This window comes from Barbatula barbatula, assembly GCF_947034865.1.
Source record: "Barbatula barbatula genome assembly, chromosome: 2".
Classification (NCBI taxonomy): Eukaryota; Metazoa; Chordata; class Actinopteri; order Cypriniformes; family Nemacheilidae; genus Barbatula; species Barbatula barbatula.
Window position 1 is genome coordinate 14,027,816 of NC_136767.1, and position 16,043 is coordinate 14,043,858.

The following is a 16,043-nucleotide window of genomic DNA, read 5'->3' on the forward strand; positions in this document are numbered from 1 at the left end:
AGGTTCAGAAGAAAAATGTTTCTGTTCTGTCTCATTGTGAAGTAGGCCTACAGGAAAATAACATTTTTGGATGTGATAAGGTTTTGGGAAACACTACATGGCACGTTTGGACTATAAAACTTGGATGGTGGAGGACTTTTCCCTGTGAGCTTGAGCAAAATGAAGACAAGAGACACTGGTGGATGACTCGCTTTGTAGCGTAGGTCTCAGTCACAGATAACTTAAGGCAAAATGTATACAACCACAGTCATTGTCACAAAAATATGCCCTCACGGATGATCTTGTATTTTGTATGCCATTACATTATGTGCCAGAAATATATATAAAACAGGATAAAACATTGAATTACACAGTTTAACAGTCAATATACAAAAGTATTCAATCACAAACTGCGATTGACCAATTAGTGTCAATTATTCTAGAAAAGTTATTCAAATAAAATGACTGCAAATAGAAGATATGTTCATCAATTCAATGCATTCCAAATGTGTAACTAAAACCTTATGTTGAATTTAAACCCAGCATCGCTTGAGCTAAACATTTGAGTCTTGGAGCTAGCCCAGATACTTCCTGAAAAGGCCGAACATGGTTAGTGAATCTGGATACTCACGAGCTGTTGCAACAGCAGCTGTGGATGACACGCAAGGGGGATATCTGTGAACCTTCGCTTCCTCTTTTTTTATTTACTGTGCTGTCTTTTTCACTCACTCTCTCATGTTCTACTCATTTCATTTTCTTTACACAGGAGTGTTCAGTAAAGGGATTTAGTAAATATTAAGCAGATTGTTTAGGGTAACACCATTGAACTGAACACGTTTGTCATTTTCTTATGACGACACAAAAGTTACCTGACCAAATAATGTAAACACATTTTCCTATTTCATTTATGGTACTCAAATTTTCTCGCTGAATTACAAGCACAAGTAAAACAAGTGAGGAATTTGAAATAAACTGGCAACTCTGAGCTAGCTGTGTTAGAAAACATTTATCGAAAGACCACACTGCCATTTGATATCTCCCCGAGGAAATTTGTTCGCTGTAGTTTTGCACTAGTTTAGCCTGGCAAGTCCAACTAAATGCTCCTTTTTCTGCTTGTTCTGAAATGATTTCTTAAAAAATGATTTTCCTTTTGTTTCCTTTGAGACTTGAAGAGCTCTACAAACTTACGTCATCGTGATTTGTCAACAGATATGTATCTTGTGATCTGATGATCGCTGTGACAGAAGTAATGCCTGATGATTTATTTTACTTTACTTTTTGTTTTATTTGATTTATGTTAAATGACTAGACGCCAAGCATACTAGTCTACTCCCAAGTAAAACGAATTAGTTTTGAAGCATTTGAATTAAAAATAAAATTCAGTTTGATCAGTAGTAAAGGAATAATGTGCTTTACATCATAGACTGCTGCTCTGAGAAAATAACATTGAGTAATACAGTGCATTACATGCGATCTGTCTTTAGACCTCCATGGGAGTCCCCATGAGTATTTTAAATTTGTGCAAGATGAATTTGCGAGACTAAATATATGATGTGGAGATACCATCACAAATGCTCATGTACAGTATATACAAGAACCAGATGGTCACATGTTTTTTGTTTAATGTCCCTATACGTAGGAGCAGAAACCATCAAGAAGTACTGGAGTCGATATTACCAAGGTTCCCAAGGTGTGGTTTTTGTCCTCAACAGCGCTGCATCCGAGGACGAGATGAAGGTGTCCCGAACTGAGCTCCACCTAGCCCTGCAGCATCCTCAGCTTTGCACCCTTCCGTTCCTCATTCTCGCCAACCATCAGGATTCACCAGCTGCCCGCTCTGTACCGGAGGTATGGTTACTTTCCACACCAAATATAGCTCTAAATGAAGTGCTTGGCCCACAACACCATCTTTTATGTGATCCTCTGTTGTTGAGAGCCTCTGTATTTACACACTCTCTGAAGTGTTTGGACTGAAAGATAGGAAGTGTGCGTTTTGGAGGGTGTCCTGTTACCACGCAATAAGAGCCGTTGTTTACGGGTCAGTCTCGGACTGACCAGGGCATCGACGTTGAAGGAATAGGATGTTGTGGATAGCTCCACCTCTATACTGAGCCAGAGTAGTCGATGTAAACATGCTGTGACGTGGGCCGGCTGACAAATAGTCTCTTTCCGCTTACTGTGACAACCCGGTAGCGGTTCTTCTGTTTGAGACACAGGAAGAATGACTTCTAAACACTTGAAGTTTTCTAAGCGTGTATTAAATCTAGAGGCGGATGAAAGTGTGACAGTCTGGTACTGGAGTTATGCATCTAGGACTGGAAAATATCTATGCACACACACTATGCATGCATTGCTTCAAAGGGTGACAAGTCTTTGGATTGTGAGTTTTGATGTGTTCCACATGTGATATTTTTGCGATATCCAGTGTTGCCAACTGTTTTAAACGGAAAGCAGCTAAATGTTGGCTGATGACATCATATTCTAATTAGCATATTTGAGACACCATTGCACCGTTTTGTTTTAGTTTTATATTTTGAGGTATTACATAGCGACCATTTAAACTACATGCACTGCCATCTAATGAATAAAACTAAATCGATCAGTCACTAAGATGACTACAATGTCATTGGTGGTTAAAGTACAATAATCTTTTTTATTACTTTAAAATAAGTTTCTCGCCCTCATGTCGGTCCACAACCGTAAAACCTTAATTCTGAGAGCATTCTGATCCACTATAGACAAGAAATGCAACTTTCAAAGCCCAGAAAGATTGCAAAGACATTGTCAATATAGTCCATATGACTACCTTAATTTCAACCTTAATTTTATGAAGGGAATACGTTTTATGCACAAACCACCCCCCCTTAAATTTGTATTATTTTAATCAAACCATCCATGATTTAAAAGTGATATACGAACATGTAAAAATGATGCTTTTGATTGATGTATGTCAACACCGTTAAAGGTAATAAATGTGAGAAACAATGTTTAAGGACACATTGCTGATGATGACCAAGTGGGTGAAGATGGAAGGTCCAAGCCTCTGATCAGATGTAGACCACAGATTGATCTGAGGACATTACACCAAGTTAATCCAATGTTGACTGGGAGAACCTCTTGACGTCTATTTTCTGGTCAGGACGAAGTTACAACCTTCATACCAGCAGTTTCGTTCTTATAACATATATACGCTTCAAATAGTTAAACATGTTTGATTCATATTACAAATTTGTGTTTCAAAAGGTGTAATGCAAGAAAATACAACTGACATATCTATGTCATCTATCTGTTGCAAATGTGATTCACAGATGGAAAAATAAGAAATTGAAGAGCATTTGGGTGTTGTGGTCTCCTTTTCTCCAGTGCGGTTGGTTGTGAACAGTATAGAGATCTTCAGTGTGGGATGTTTTGGCTAGCCACCTCCACTTACTTATGTTTCACTGCTAGATTCTCCTGAAGAGACGTGTATTGTGGTTGTATAGTGAGAAGAAAATTGGTGGGTGGAGAAACTCAAAAAATTCAAGTCTCTTGCCAACCTTTTTGTCAGTTCTTGATAATAGGCATTTTTATTACACACTCACATAGTAAGTATTGTTATGTGATGTTTTGTTGACTTGCATCAATTTTGCAATTTGATTTAAACAATGTATTATGTTACAGATGCATGTAAAAAATATTTAAAATATTCATTTTGACTCTGTTTACAAGCAGATATTTCTTTTGAAACGTGTGTTACAAAAAAAAACTTCAGCGTCAACACACTCCCCCTTTTCCATTTACTTCCATAGTCTGCATGTCTAGGGTTGTGTACGACCCATAGAGAAGGCTACACATGATCGTAATATGATGCTGAGCTGTTCATGAAATTGTGTGTGACGTTTGCATGCCGTGGAAAATATTACATCCTGTGTTAATTTCCTTCACTTGGTGGACATCTGAGTTAGACAACACAGACCCCTCTTTTGTTGAACTTCGTAAATATGGTCAGTTGTATCTGATCAGCACAAACCACATTACTAGGGAGTTCGCCATGTGTTGGACTATTATTAGCAATGGAAGTCACAGAGAGCGACTGACCTCTTTTAGCTGTTTGCAAACACTTCCAGAGCCACGTGAGTTTGCTTTGAAGAGGCTTTGAGTTTTGCCAGAGGTCTTTTATTTGGTCTCAGTTCCTGTCTCTGTAATGCTTTGTGTCTTATAATATGGAACATATATAGGATATAGCCTTACTTCATTTGGAAATGGGGGTGGTCTCCTTTTACAGTCCTAGTTAAGTGGTTACAGTACACAAGCAATCCCTATATACACATTAATGGGTCTAAAAGTATGAATCGGTGAACTGTTATTTGAGATTATGGAATTCATTTTGAGATTTAAGATTTATGTTCAATAAAGATAAATGTTTCTAGTGCATGTAATTTCATTTCATTTTTCCTATTTCATAAAACACTTTTTCCTATGAACACATATAAGGGAACTGTTGTACAACTGACATTTAGTTTCAATCTAAAGCTTCAATCCCTAATTTTCTGGTAAAAATGACAAATAAACATATTTAGCAAGTACATAAACAATGTTCAAAGTTGATGTAAGTTCATAAGTTGAGAAGCCATAACATTTCGATTTCGTGGTTAAACCTCCTGTTATTGCGCATGCGTGGTCTGTCATTGCGGCATCTTGCACGGGCTTTCCTCTACCAGCCACGCCATCAAAATACAGGATTTCACCTGGTTCAGGTAAGCTTTCTTTTTGGATTATTATTGAACGTAAACTGCACACATGGATTGTAAAGTGTAATGATATGTTTCTTAAAGTCAAAACTACGTCTGAAGCAATTAGTTATATTTTAAAACGAGCTCAGACAGCGAGTTAGCGATCTGATAACATTTCAAATATGTGCATCAAAATAACATACACGGTTAGACTGGTATTTAAAACAATCAAATGTGGGTGGACTATGTTGTAGACGTGTCAATTTGGTTCATTAAGGTTCACTTTATTTTGTCTACGTAGTATTCTGGTTCAAGCATAATAGGGTTGCGAGTTTAATGGTAAAAAAATATAGTTTATATTAAAGATCCAGTGACGAGTTAATGCACACAGCAGAATAAACAACTCCGCAACGCCTTAAATCTATTTAATCCACATATAATTCACCATGTAGGCCTACCATTCACCAAGCCCATACAAATGCATTAAGACGTAACAAATGGTAATGAATGATAAAAAACTGAAACAGTCTCAGTATTTTTCAGACACCCAATTATTTAATTTCTGAAGTCTACTTGTTAATTTTATTTTTCTATTTTGTGTGCATTGTTACCTTTTTTTTAATTAACATATTTTTACTGTTTTTATAGGTTTTGGAATGCAGTGTAATCTTTGCAAATTTGCTTGCAGTAGCAGAGAGGTCCTCCTGAAACACTACAGGTTTTATCAAGGGCGATCCTCTCTGCAGCCTTGACTCTATACTGACTGCATCTACACTAAACAAAACTATAGGTGCGTTAAAATCACATTTTACAAGGGCACACAAACAGACTGGTGCAGTGACAGATCACTTCAGTTTTACTTGCCAGTTATGTGATTTTAAAGATATTTGTCAGTCATCTATGGGGTCAGAATTGTTGCATTATTCTGAATATATAAACTACGATCCACAAATAAATGTAGAGAGTTTCAAATTTTTTTTTTAAATCCACTCATGCACAAAAAGCGTATTAACATAAATAAATGTTAGACGTTCCACAAAATGAAATGGCATTCACATATAAATACAATGAGAAATATTTACACATTTATTTTATGTGCGCTTTCTGCACATTTGTGGATTGCTTTCTGCGCATTTGTAAATCGCTACACGCATTTGTGGACCAGTGCGCAATGCTTGCTCCCTGAATCTTACTGCAGAGCAAAACGTGCTTGGCTGAAGTTAGAACGTACCCTATTGGTCTACTTAAATTACCTAATTGGCTTGAGTAGATAATGGGCGGAGTCCACCTATTTGTGGATTGTGCACACATAGAAAAGCTACAGCTTACAAAGGTCTACCTTTGTTTTTGAAGGAAAAGTCTGACAATTTCTTGAAGAAAGCCTGGTAAGATGATTTATAATTTACCTTTGCGTTTTTGGGAGACGCTTTTATCCAAAGCAACTTACATTGCATTATACTATACATTTGTGTAAGTATGTGGAATCCCCTCGGATCGAACCCACGACCTCCGTGTTGCTAGCTCCATGCTATAACCACTGAGCTACATACATTTATAATTCAAATCCATCTCCAGATCGGGGGTAACAGCTCTGTCCAGCTCTTGTTAATTATCCTGTGTTTGTTCCCCTTTAAAACATCCTCGTGTTCATTGTCCTGTGCTTGGTCATTGTAGTTGTTTCCTGTATAGATGCATTGTCCTGAAAAGCCTTTAAGTATTTTCTAGTTTTTGTGAGTGTTCTGTTTAGTCTTGGTATTTTGTAGTTAGTGTTCTTGTCAGTTTTTTGTATCCCCTTTTCTTGTTTTGCTACCCCATCGTGGGTGTTTGTTTTCTGTTTGTATATATATTAAAGTCCCCGTGTTAACCCCTTCATCCCTGTGTCTGCCTGCACTTGGGTTCTCCCTTTAACCAAACCGTGACAGAACGAACGAGCCAAAGACATGCATGCACGCACAAGTCTGGTCCATCGCCTCTGCAGCCTTCGCCAGGGAAGTGAGACTGTGGATGAGTATGTGGAGAGGTTCCTTGACATTGCTGAGCAAGGCGTCTTCGGGGAGGAGGAGCTGGCAGTGCTGTTCAACACTGGTCTCAGAGAGCAACTCTCTCGCTCGGAGAGGAGGGCCGTTGGACTTCGACGCCGTGTGGCTAACTGCCGCAGCTCGTTCGGAGTCCGCGACCTCATTGAACACCTTTGACTCATCTCAGCTGGTTGCGATACCCGAGAGTGGTCCTCTGCAGATCGGTGTTGTGGGCATCGCCACGCACCACTCTCCAGCCTCTGCAGCCTCTCCAAAACCGCCCAGTCTCACTGGCAAGCGGGGGAGACGGGAATCCTGGGGGTCCTCTTCGGAGGCCTCCAATCCGGAGCCGGACCTGCCCTTCGTCTCCTTCCTTCTGCCGGCTACCGGACGGGTGGCGAGACTGAGAAGGAAGAGGCAAAAGAGGAGGGCACAGAAGCAAGCCCAGACGGTGCTGCAGCCTGTGTCCGGTGGTCCCTTTTGTAATTTATTCTTGTCTGCCCCTAATCTTGTTTACTATGTTTTGCCTTGTCTTGTCGCTGTCCCAGTCTGCCTTGTCTTGTCAGTCTACCCCTTGATGAACACCTGGAGGTGTTCATTTAAGGGGAGGCTTAGGTCATGATTCCGCTATCATGTCATGCTTATTCTTGGTCTTGCAGCGGAGTCATGGCATAGCCTTAGGTTTTGTGGCTCTTCTCTTTGGCTTGATTTATGCCCTGAACATGAACTATCCTAAAGAACTCAAGTACACCTTTGAAATGATTCAAAAGGTGTTTATTGGTCTTGACCCCCAGTGCTCAGCAAGAGTCCAGTCCTTCAAAAATAAACTGTTAATGTCTCAATAGCTCGAAACATATAAGCATTCGGATAAAAGCAAGCACTATGCTGTTCCTGTTGTTCCTCCAGCTGACATTTTTGTAAAAGTTCAACATATTTCAAAAGAGGAAATCTTTTCAGTTTTTATGTAATCTATCTTGAATGCTGTTGTGAAACTGGATTGCTCAAACACATTGCTATTTGTAGAATTCTGAAGTCTTCATTGATACAGCACTTTAATACTGTTGCACTTGCACTTTGTTACTCCAGCACTTTAAAAATATGTTGTGCTGTAATGGCACTTTAATAGTATGGGTCCTCAGTGTGCAATTCTCACCAATTATTAATAAATATTTTCTGTAATGATGGCATAGTCTTTTGTATTGTTTTTATAGCATGGTTTACAGCATTTACTTTACAGCATGGCTGAGAAATTTGGATGCAAGATTATTAAAAGCTTAATTAAAAGATTGAATCAACTTAAAAAAAAAGGCAACCAGAAAAATTATTAGTGTGTCTGTGTTCAGCTTGGCTGCCTGTGCGTGCAACCAGATGACGTCATTGTGAAAATGACGGTCTCTCTAAGTTAAAATGAGCTTTACATTTAAGTTTTTTCTAAGGAAATTAAAATATTTGATTAGTTTCTAAAGACAAATGCTAGTAGTGGAAGGATATTACAACGTATTAAGCCAAACATCTCTCTATACCTGTGGTTACTTTTAATAATTAAAATCTATAAATATTCGACCTTATAGGATTCACTTTCTTTATTGAATGGCAGGTGTTGCTGTACAATTGTGGTTAAAAGAACATGATCTAGGACTAATTCAGTTTACCCCAAAGGCTCAGTCACCTGCCCAGACAACTGCAAAGACTAAACATCCTCCAACCTCTGAGTCATGATGTATAATCAGCCAGGTCATCGCTGCCCACTGAGCAGCTCCACAACTGACTCTAATTTCTCCTCGCAAGTACCATTGCCATCTGTCACAATTGACCAGATTCTTATTCATAGTCTAAAAACTAAACTATGACGCATGCCATTGACAAACTTTTCTGGACAATGGTGTGTTGATTCACATCACACTGCATGATGTTTACAAATTGGTCCTTTTCAGTTTTTGGGCCAACTGTTAAGACGTTTTGTAAATAGGACAAATTCAGTTTTGTTGTCAAGGGCTAGTTAGCAAAGCCCTGTATTATTTTATGGCTTAATGTTGGTGATTTGTTTTCGCATTGAAGTTTAAAAGACTCATTGGACTTGTAAACGCCTCACCAGGGTCTTGTGTGTGACTTGTTCTCTGGAGGGAAATGTTCATGGGACAGAATTCAGTGTTGACCCCAACCTGCTGTCGGGGCCCAAAGAGGAAACAAGAAGAGAGAGTGCACCCCTATGTTGATATAACACCTCAACAAAGCAGGGTTTGTGAATGTTTTACCCTGATGTGCTGTTTCTTGTTTTATGAAACGTCTTTGCATGAATACTCAATTGTAGAGTTGAGCAACTTGTGTAGGATAACGTATTTGAGGATTCGAAGCATATTTCCACTCTGTGTTTTATGTTTTCGAGGTGTATCTTGACATCACTATATAAGCCTGCAGATGACTGTACAAAGCATATATGATTCAGAACAAACAGTTGCTGAAGTTGTTCAGCATCTTTTCATGCTCTGTGAGAACTGAATCAGTTGGTTTACATCTGGTTTCAGTGTACCAAACGTACAACTGATGTTGCTTACCGATTGAAATTACGACAAAGCAAAGCTACGCATGCAATTGTGCGTTCGGGCTGCATTCAAGGACCAGTTTTTGGAATCTTTTTGTGTTTTAGCTCTCAGCCAAAATATGTGTCTGTTTATGTGTTGTCTACTTTTTGTTATACCAAATTTAATCATTCCAGCAAAGACCCCACAACATGACCATTCCGTTTATGCACCCTAATTCTCTTCCAATTTGTGTACCCACTGCCTGAAACATGTAATTAATCATAAAGATCTGCTGTGACGTTCATTTTCGCTGAAGAACCGAGGCGAGTGGTCATTTGTTTTCTCTTTTCCTGACGAAAAGCATTGTGTGTTAACTCTGCGATCTGGAAACGTAACTCTTAAAATTCAGGCCAGAAATGTCTTTGTTTTTGTTTGAGAAATTGTTGATTGGTGAAGGTAGGATTACATTCCAAGTCTGAAACATCCCTTCATTTGTCAATCAGATGTGGATAAGTACATGATTTGGCGCATGATGAACATGTTTTCCTGCACTCTAAACCACAGACATTACATTGCGTCCAGAGGAATTAAACTTTGGGATGTAGATGATAAGGCAAGACGTTCATCTGTCAGGTCTCCAACAGACCAAGCAGCTATTTTGGGCAGGGGGCTTGTGCTAAAATGAAAAGTTTTTAAAAGGATGGTGCAGCCCAGCATTATTTCTGGCTCTCATTGTTCGTGTTACTTGGGGTTCACTGGTTAGGAAATGAAAAGTGAAGTGATACCAATCAACTGTTACTACTGAATGAGGCCTGTATCATGGCTGAGATAGAGTCGTGGTCATAACTTTACAGTACCTACACCCTCAAAATTGAAGAAGAATAAGAGAAATTCTGAAAGTTTTGGTTTGTTTTTAACAAATTATTTAATATGACAGATGTTCAAATATACACTCACCTAAAGGATTATTAGGAACACCTGTTTAATTTCTCATTAATGCAATTATCTAATCAACCAATCACATGTCAGTTGCTTCAATGCATTTAGGGGTGTGGTCCTGGTCAAGACAATCTCGTGAACTCCAAATTGAATGTCAGAATGGGAAAGAAAGGTGATTTAAGCAATTTTGAGCGTGGCATTGTTATGAGTATTTCACAATCTGCTCAGTTACTGGGATTTTCATGCACAACCATTTCTAGGGTTTACAAAGAATAGTGTGAAAAGGGAAAACATCCAGTATGCGGCAGTCCTGTGGGCGAAAATGCCTTGTTAATGCTAGAGGTCAGAGGAGAATGGGCCGACTGATTCAAGCTGATAGAAGAGAAACTTTGACTGAAATATCCACTCGTTACAACCGAGGTATGCAGCAAAGCATTTGTGAAGCCACAGCACGCACAACCTTGAGGCGGATGGGCTACAACAGTAGAAGACCCCACCGGGTACCACTCATCTCCATTACAAAAAGGAAAAAGAGGCTACGATCTGCACGAGCTCACCAAAATCGGACAGTTGAAGACTGGAAAAATGTTGCCTGGTCTGATAAGTCTCGATTTCTGTTGAGACTCTGGCGTAATTTGGCGTGAACAGAATGAGAACATGGATCCATCATGCCTTGTTACCACTATGCAGTCTGGTGGTGGTGTAATGGTGTGGTGGATTGTTTTCTTGGCACACTTTAGGCCCCTTAATACCAATTGGGCATCGTTTAAATGCCACGGCCAACCTGAGCATTGTTTCTGACCATGTCCATCCCTTTATGACCACCATGTACCCATCCTCTGATGGCTACTTCCAGCAAGATAATGCACCATGTCACAAAGCTCAAATCATTTCAAATTGGTTTCTTGAACATGACAATGAGTTCACTGTACTAAAATGGCCCCCAGAGTCACCAGATCTCAACCCACCTTTGCATTCTTTGCGGTAAGAATTGTACATAAAGTCGGCAGACCAAAGCTCCAAAAATATAAAAAATTTATTAATTTAAAGACTTTCACATGAACTTAGATTTTTTGGGAGCTTTGGTGTGCCGACCTACATATACGATATACAATTCTTTATTCGTTTTTTGGTCGAGCACACACTTGATGTTGATGTGCGTGCTTTTGTCTTCTTTTTGATTCTTTGCAGGAAAAAATATTTACTGTTATTAACGGTAACGATGAAAAATACTGTATATCTCTGGTGAGCTCTTTAAACGGTTTGTCACAGACAAGTGACTTTATGAGTGAGGCTGAGAGGAAACATACTGTATATCAAACCATCTTTGACATTGCATGCTATTGACTACTTATACTCATATTACATCACATCTGCGTTTTCATGCGTTTACATCTGCAGTTCCTTTTTTTTAACCGAGATTGAGTGAAATTTCTTCCCAAAGTATTTGGATTTTTCCAACTCATAAACTGCATTTGAAATGAAAGCCCAAGAGAAAATGTGTTTCTTGAATTCTCTGTAAGTTTCTTTGGATAAAATCATCTGCCGGCATCTGTAAATGTGTTGGCTGAGTGCTCAGAGGGGAGGTAAAACTAATGGCATGAAACCCAATTGCAAAAACTTTCTTTACTTTTGCTGTTCCCAGTCCCAGTCAGGGCACTCAAACATACAGAATGCAATTTTGTTCGGTTCAAACTACTGAATTTACACACTTCACCTTTATGGGAAAGTTAAACAATGCTGTAACTTTAGCATATTTGAGAATGTCAAGTGGTGTTTATGTAAATACCTGCTGTTACAGGGTAGAAATAGAGAGCAGTCAAATTCCCATGGCCTTTGCACAGCATTACTTTCTTTTTACAGTAACCCTAACTATAATTTCATAGACTTCCCTTTCACTTTTCTTTCTTACAACTTCCTGTGGTTTTGCTCTCATGTGCTTAAGCAATGTAAAATACCCCTGAGGGTGTTTCTGTAAATACTTAAATCCCTAAAGCTCCCAGTGTAACTTCTTGACTTGTCTAGAGACCTTCTAACAAATGGTGATTATGTCACCATGACTAAGTCATTATGACTAAACTCCACCAATGTGTTCCTGCACGATTTGTTGTTTGCAGTGGAGGATTTTTTTTTTGAGGTTTGTTGCCATTATCTTCTCTTCTGATGATTCAATTGCAATTTTTGATGGTCCACCTGTTTCACATGTGGAGCAGATTTGACATTGTGGAAGTCAATAATGATTTAGAATGTTTCCAAGATCATGAGGAAGGCACGTAAACAATCTATTAGGCTGTTATAAATCATTAGAAATGGAGAGTTCACCCAAAAATGAACATTGTGCCATCATTTACTTATATATCAGTATAAATGTGTTTTTTTTCTGCTGAACACAAAGGAAGATATTTGGAAGAATGTCAGTAACCAAACAGATCTCATTCCCCATTTACTGCCAATTTAACACAAGGACTTTCTCCTCTTTTGATCCTTAATCTTTTGACCCTGTTTAGGATTTTTGTCTTAATCTCTCAGTTGACCTGAACAGATTTGGCAGTGGGATACACCAGGCGGAACTCACTGGTTTTCCGCATGAATTGAGAAAAGGTTAGGCTTTAATGGGGGTCTGCTTGACTACATATTAACTAGTTGACCCATCTAATGAGGTGGTCTAGACAAGAGCAATATCATGTTTGCAACATCCCCAGTGAGCTGGAAATAACTCTTTAGCAGGTTGTTAACATGTCTATTTTCTTTCTTTTATTTTCTTAATTAAAAACATTAAATTTGTTACATTAGACACATTTTATATATTAAAACTTTATATATTTCCAGATGAGATGCTGGACATAATTGTCTTACGTATGAATAAAGAAAAAGTGTCTTAAGACATTTTTCACACCTAAATTTCAATTTGCTCAATGAGATATACGATGGTTTTGTTTAGAAGCAAAAAAAGGACTTCCTTCACGTGCCATGAAATGAAGTCACAGGTCAAACCCTATTCTCTTTAACAGTAAGAAGATAATCTGTCTCCTATTATGGAGCTCAAAGAGGTTGTTAACACCTATTCAAATAGATCCATGCCGAATTTTAACCTGCTGACGCGAGCAGACATCCTATACAAAAGGCACTTTTTATATGTTGTTACAATTACATTACATATGTAATGTAATGAAGTTGTTACATTTATTTATTACATTTAGAATATTGTCATAATTTTTTATAGTTTTCTTTCCTGTATATTATTTATTCCGTAGCATCTGCATGTTTTGGTCTTCGTGTGCCTTTTCAGCAACGTACTTCAAAAACCTTTGCGGTATTTAGATAAGTGTCGATACACGGGGGCAAAATTTTTTGTGATTTGATTGCATTGACTGAACCAGCATTTACTGAATGCATCATCAGGTGTGGTCCTCTGAAAAGTGGCTATTTGCGATCAGTGACGCAAACCTGTTCATATCCAGTGTTTCTTCATGGTTTCATTGTTTTGCTAAGCTGTTCTTATGATGATTTGTTCCCCTTTTAGAAGACGGACAATGTCACAAATCAATGGCAATTACTTTTTCTGTAAAATTGTGTATCTTACCGGAAGTGGTTGTAGAGGTGTTCCGAGGCGATAAATATTTCAAGTGCTGTTATTAAGATTGACTAGGAAGTTATGTTTGATTAGATGGATATGACTCCATCAGGGACTAAGAGGTTTCTACGTCTGGATCAGTGATTCAGTGGTTTTAAGTGTGCCACGAATTTTATACATTGTTCAGGCACTTTGGAATAATATGTCAATACAGTACAAATTATAATAGGGAATTGAAGCTGGGTCATTCAGCTTTTTATCCTCCAAAAAGTTTTTTGTGTTTTAAGTTTTGCAATTCCCCTGGGTTAAGTAAGTTGAACCAAATACTGAGTAATGCAACTCGAATATTGGAGTTAATCTTACTTTAAACATATCCATCTTTCCCATGGCTTAATTTGATCAGAACTAAAAAAGTAAAGATGTAAAAACTATTTTTTGTATTATTTCACAATACTGTTTTTCTAATCACATTAAACCCTGATTATCTCAGTATTAGCACAGTTAAAGCTCTTGCAACATCGTGATTCTCATGTAAACACCAACCTAAGCACAACCACAACTCTTCTGAACAATAGTAACCAAAAAACTCTTCTAAATCTCAATAACTCAAAATATTTGATCCATTATCATTTTTTAAAGAAAATGTTTACACTGTAATCTATTGAATTACTTTAAGCATTCAGGTTTAGAGGGAAAACACACAATGAGAAGCTGCCATAGTTAATATGATTAGTCACAGAAGTGTTTTTTTTTAGGTTAACTTTAGTTAATTTTAGTGCCTCACTTTAAACTTGTTGTATACATTTAGGGGTTTGTGGAATATTGCCTTAATAGTTTCTGCATTGGCGTTGGGAGAGCTAAGGAAAATCACAGATTAGGATTAGAATATTTTACTTGTTTTGAACTTCTCAATTTCAGGGGGCGGTTTCTCAAAACAAATTAGAAAATCTTTTTATGACATTTTTTCATAATTCCTAATTTATGAAATAAATGTGGAATGTTTTGTATTCCTGAAAAAAGTGATTTCTCAATAATGTATCTTAAAGCATATGTCATTTTGAAGCTTCCTATTATTTATTTTAAGCATGATCTTATATTTTGGATTAAGAAATGTTTCCTGAATCTGGCCCTTGGTCTCCACCTCACTAGATTTTTTTAAGAGGCTCTTTTCAATAGTAATTAAAGTGCTGAAAGGATATTCCATCCGCATCCCATTTTAATTCTTTCAAGTTCAGGATGTGGTGCTCTTATAATGCAGGTACCACAGGAAGAGGAAAAATTTGAGATCCACCTTGAAGTGCTTTCTCATTTGCCATTCATAATTACATTCTCTGTTTGTACCACTTTCCACGAGTCATCCAGATGCAAAATACTTTGTTAGATGAGGTGTGCCGCCAGAACATGCCTGTTCCACGACAGCTACGTCTAGACGCAGTAGTAACCAAACAATTGCGTGCCTCGCATAAACAAAGCTGGGACTTTTTTCTGATCGCTATAGGGAACCAGGGATACATGCAGTTTGTCACTCTGGAATGTTTAAACTGGTATTCTGCCATGCACATACTCATGCGCACACAAACGTACATTGCACCCTGAGACACCATTGTCAGAGAGATATAATGAAGCAGGCATTGATATTTGAGTTTTGACTGTTTATAAAGTTTAACAGTTTAAAACAATTTTCACACAACTTTTTATAAATAAAATAACTGAAAGATAATTAATTATATTTAATAAAGTGAATTAGATTATTGAGAAAAAATGCTTAGTAAGTACACTCCTTTACTCTACTTGCTGCTTGGCCTTGCTTAAAATAAATTCTTCTGTATTCTTCGCATATCTTTCAGGTATATGCAGTATAAAGGCATTGACAAAGATAAATTTGCTAAACCTGGGTAAATATTATCATAGAATACATCCAAAATATTTATGTTGACACCAAACAGCCCACTCAAAAGTAATTTTAATGTAATTTTGTTACCACAAAAATGTTTTCAGGCTTCAACGTGTTTGCAGGTTTTAATGTGCTTGTGTAATTGCATGTTCTGTGTAAAGACTTGAATCCAAAAACGGGTTTGAGTTGCATTTCTAGCAAAAATCTGACAGGCTGAAATCATTAAAATGACTATGTAAGGGTGCTTACTGAATTATAAGTAATCACTACAGTATATCTTTAGGTTTGGCTTGTTTACAAATGTATTGGTCTGTGATTCATCACTATTGAACGTTTCATTTTCACATTGTTGAAGCTTGTGTTTCTCTGCCAGGTTTCCTGCTTGGTCATCATTGATCATGCCAT

At 37.8% G+C, this 16,043-nt stretch overlaps 1 protein-coding gene across 1 annotated transcript in view; it reads left to right on the forward strand.

Moving 5' to 3' along the window:
- arl15a (ADP-ribosylation factor-like 15a) overlaps positions 1-16,043 on the forward strand; it is an 86,311-nt gene that overhangs the window by 34,966 nt on the left and 35,302 nt on the right. Inside the window, exon 4 of the mRNA XM_079451124.1 lies at positions 1,619-1,827. Coding sequence (XP_079307250.1) covers positions 1,619-1,827 — 209 coding nt within the window. The remainder of the gene's footprint in view (positions 1-1,618; positions 1,828-16,043) is intronic.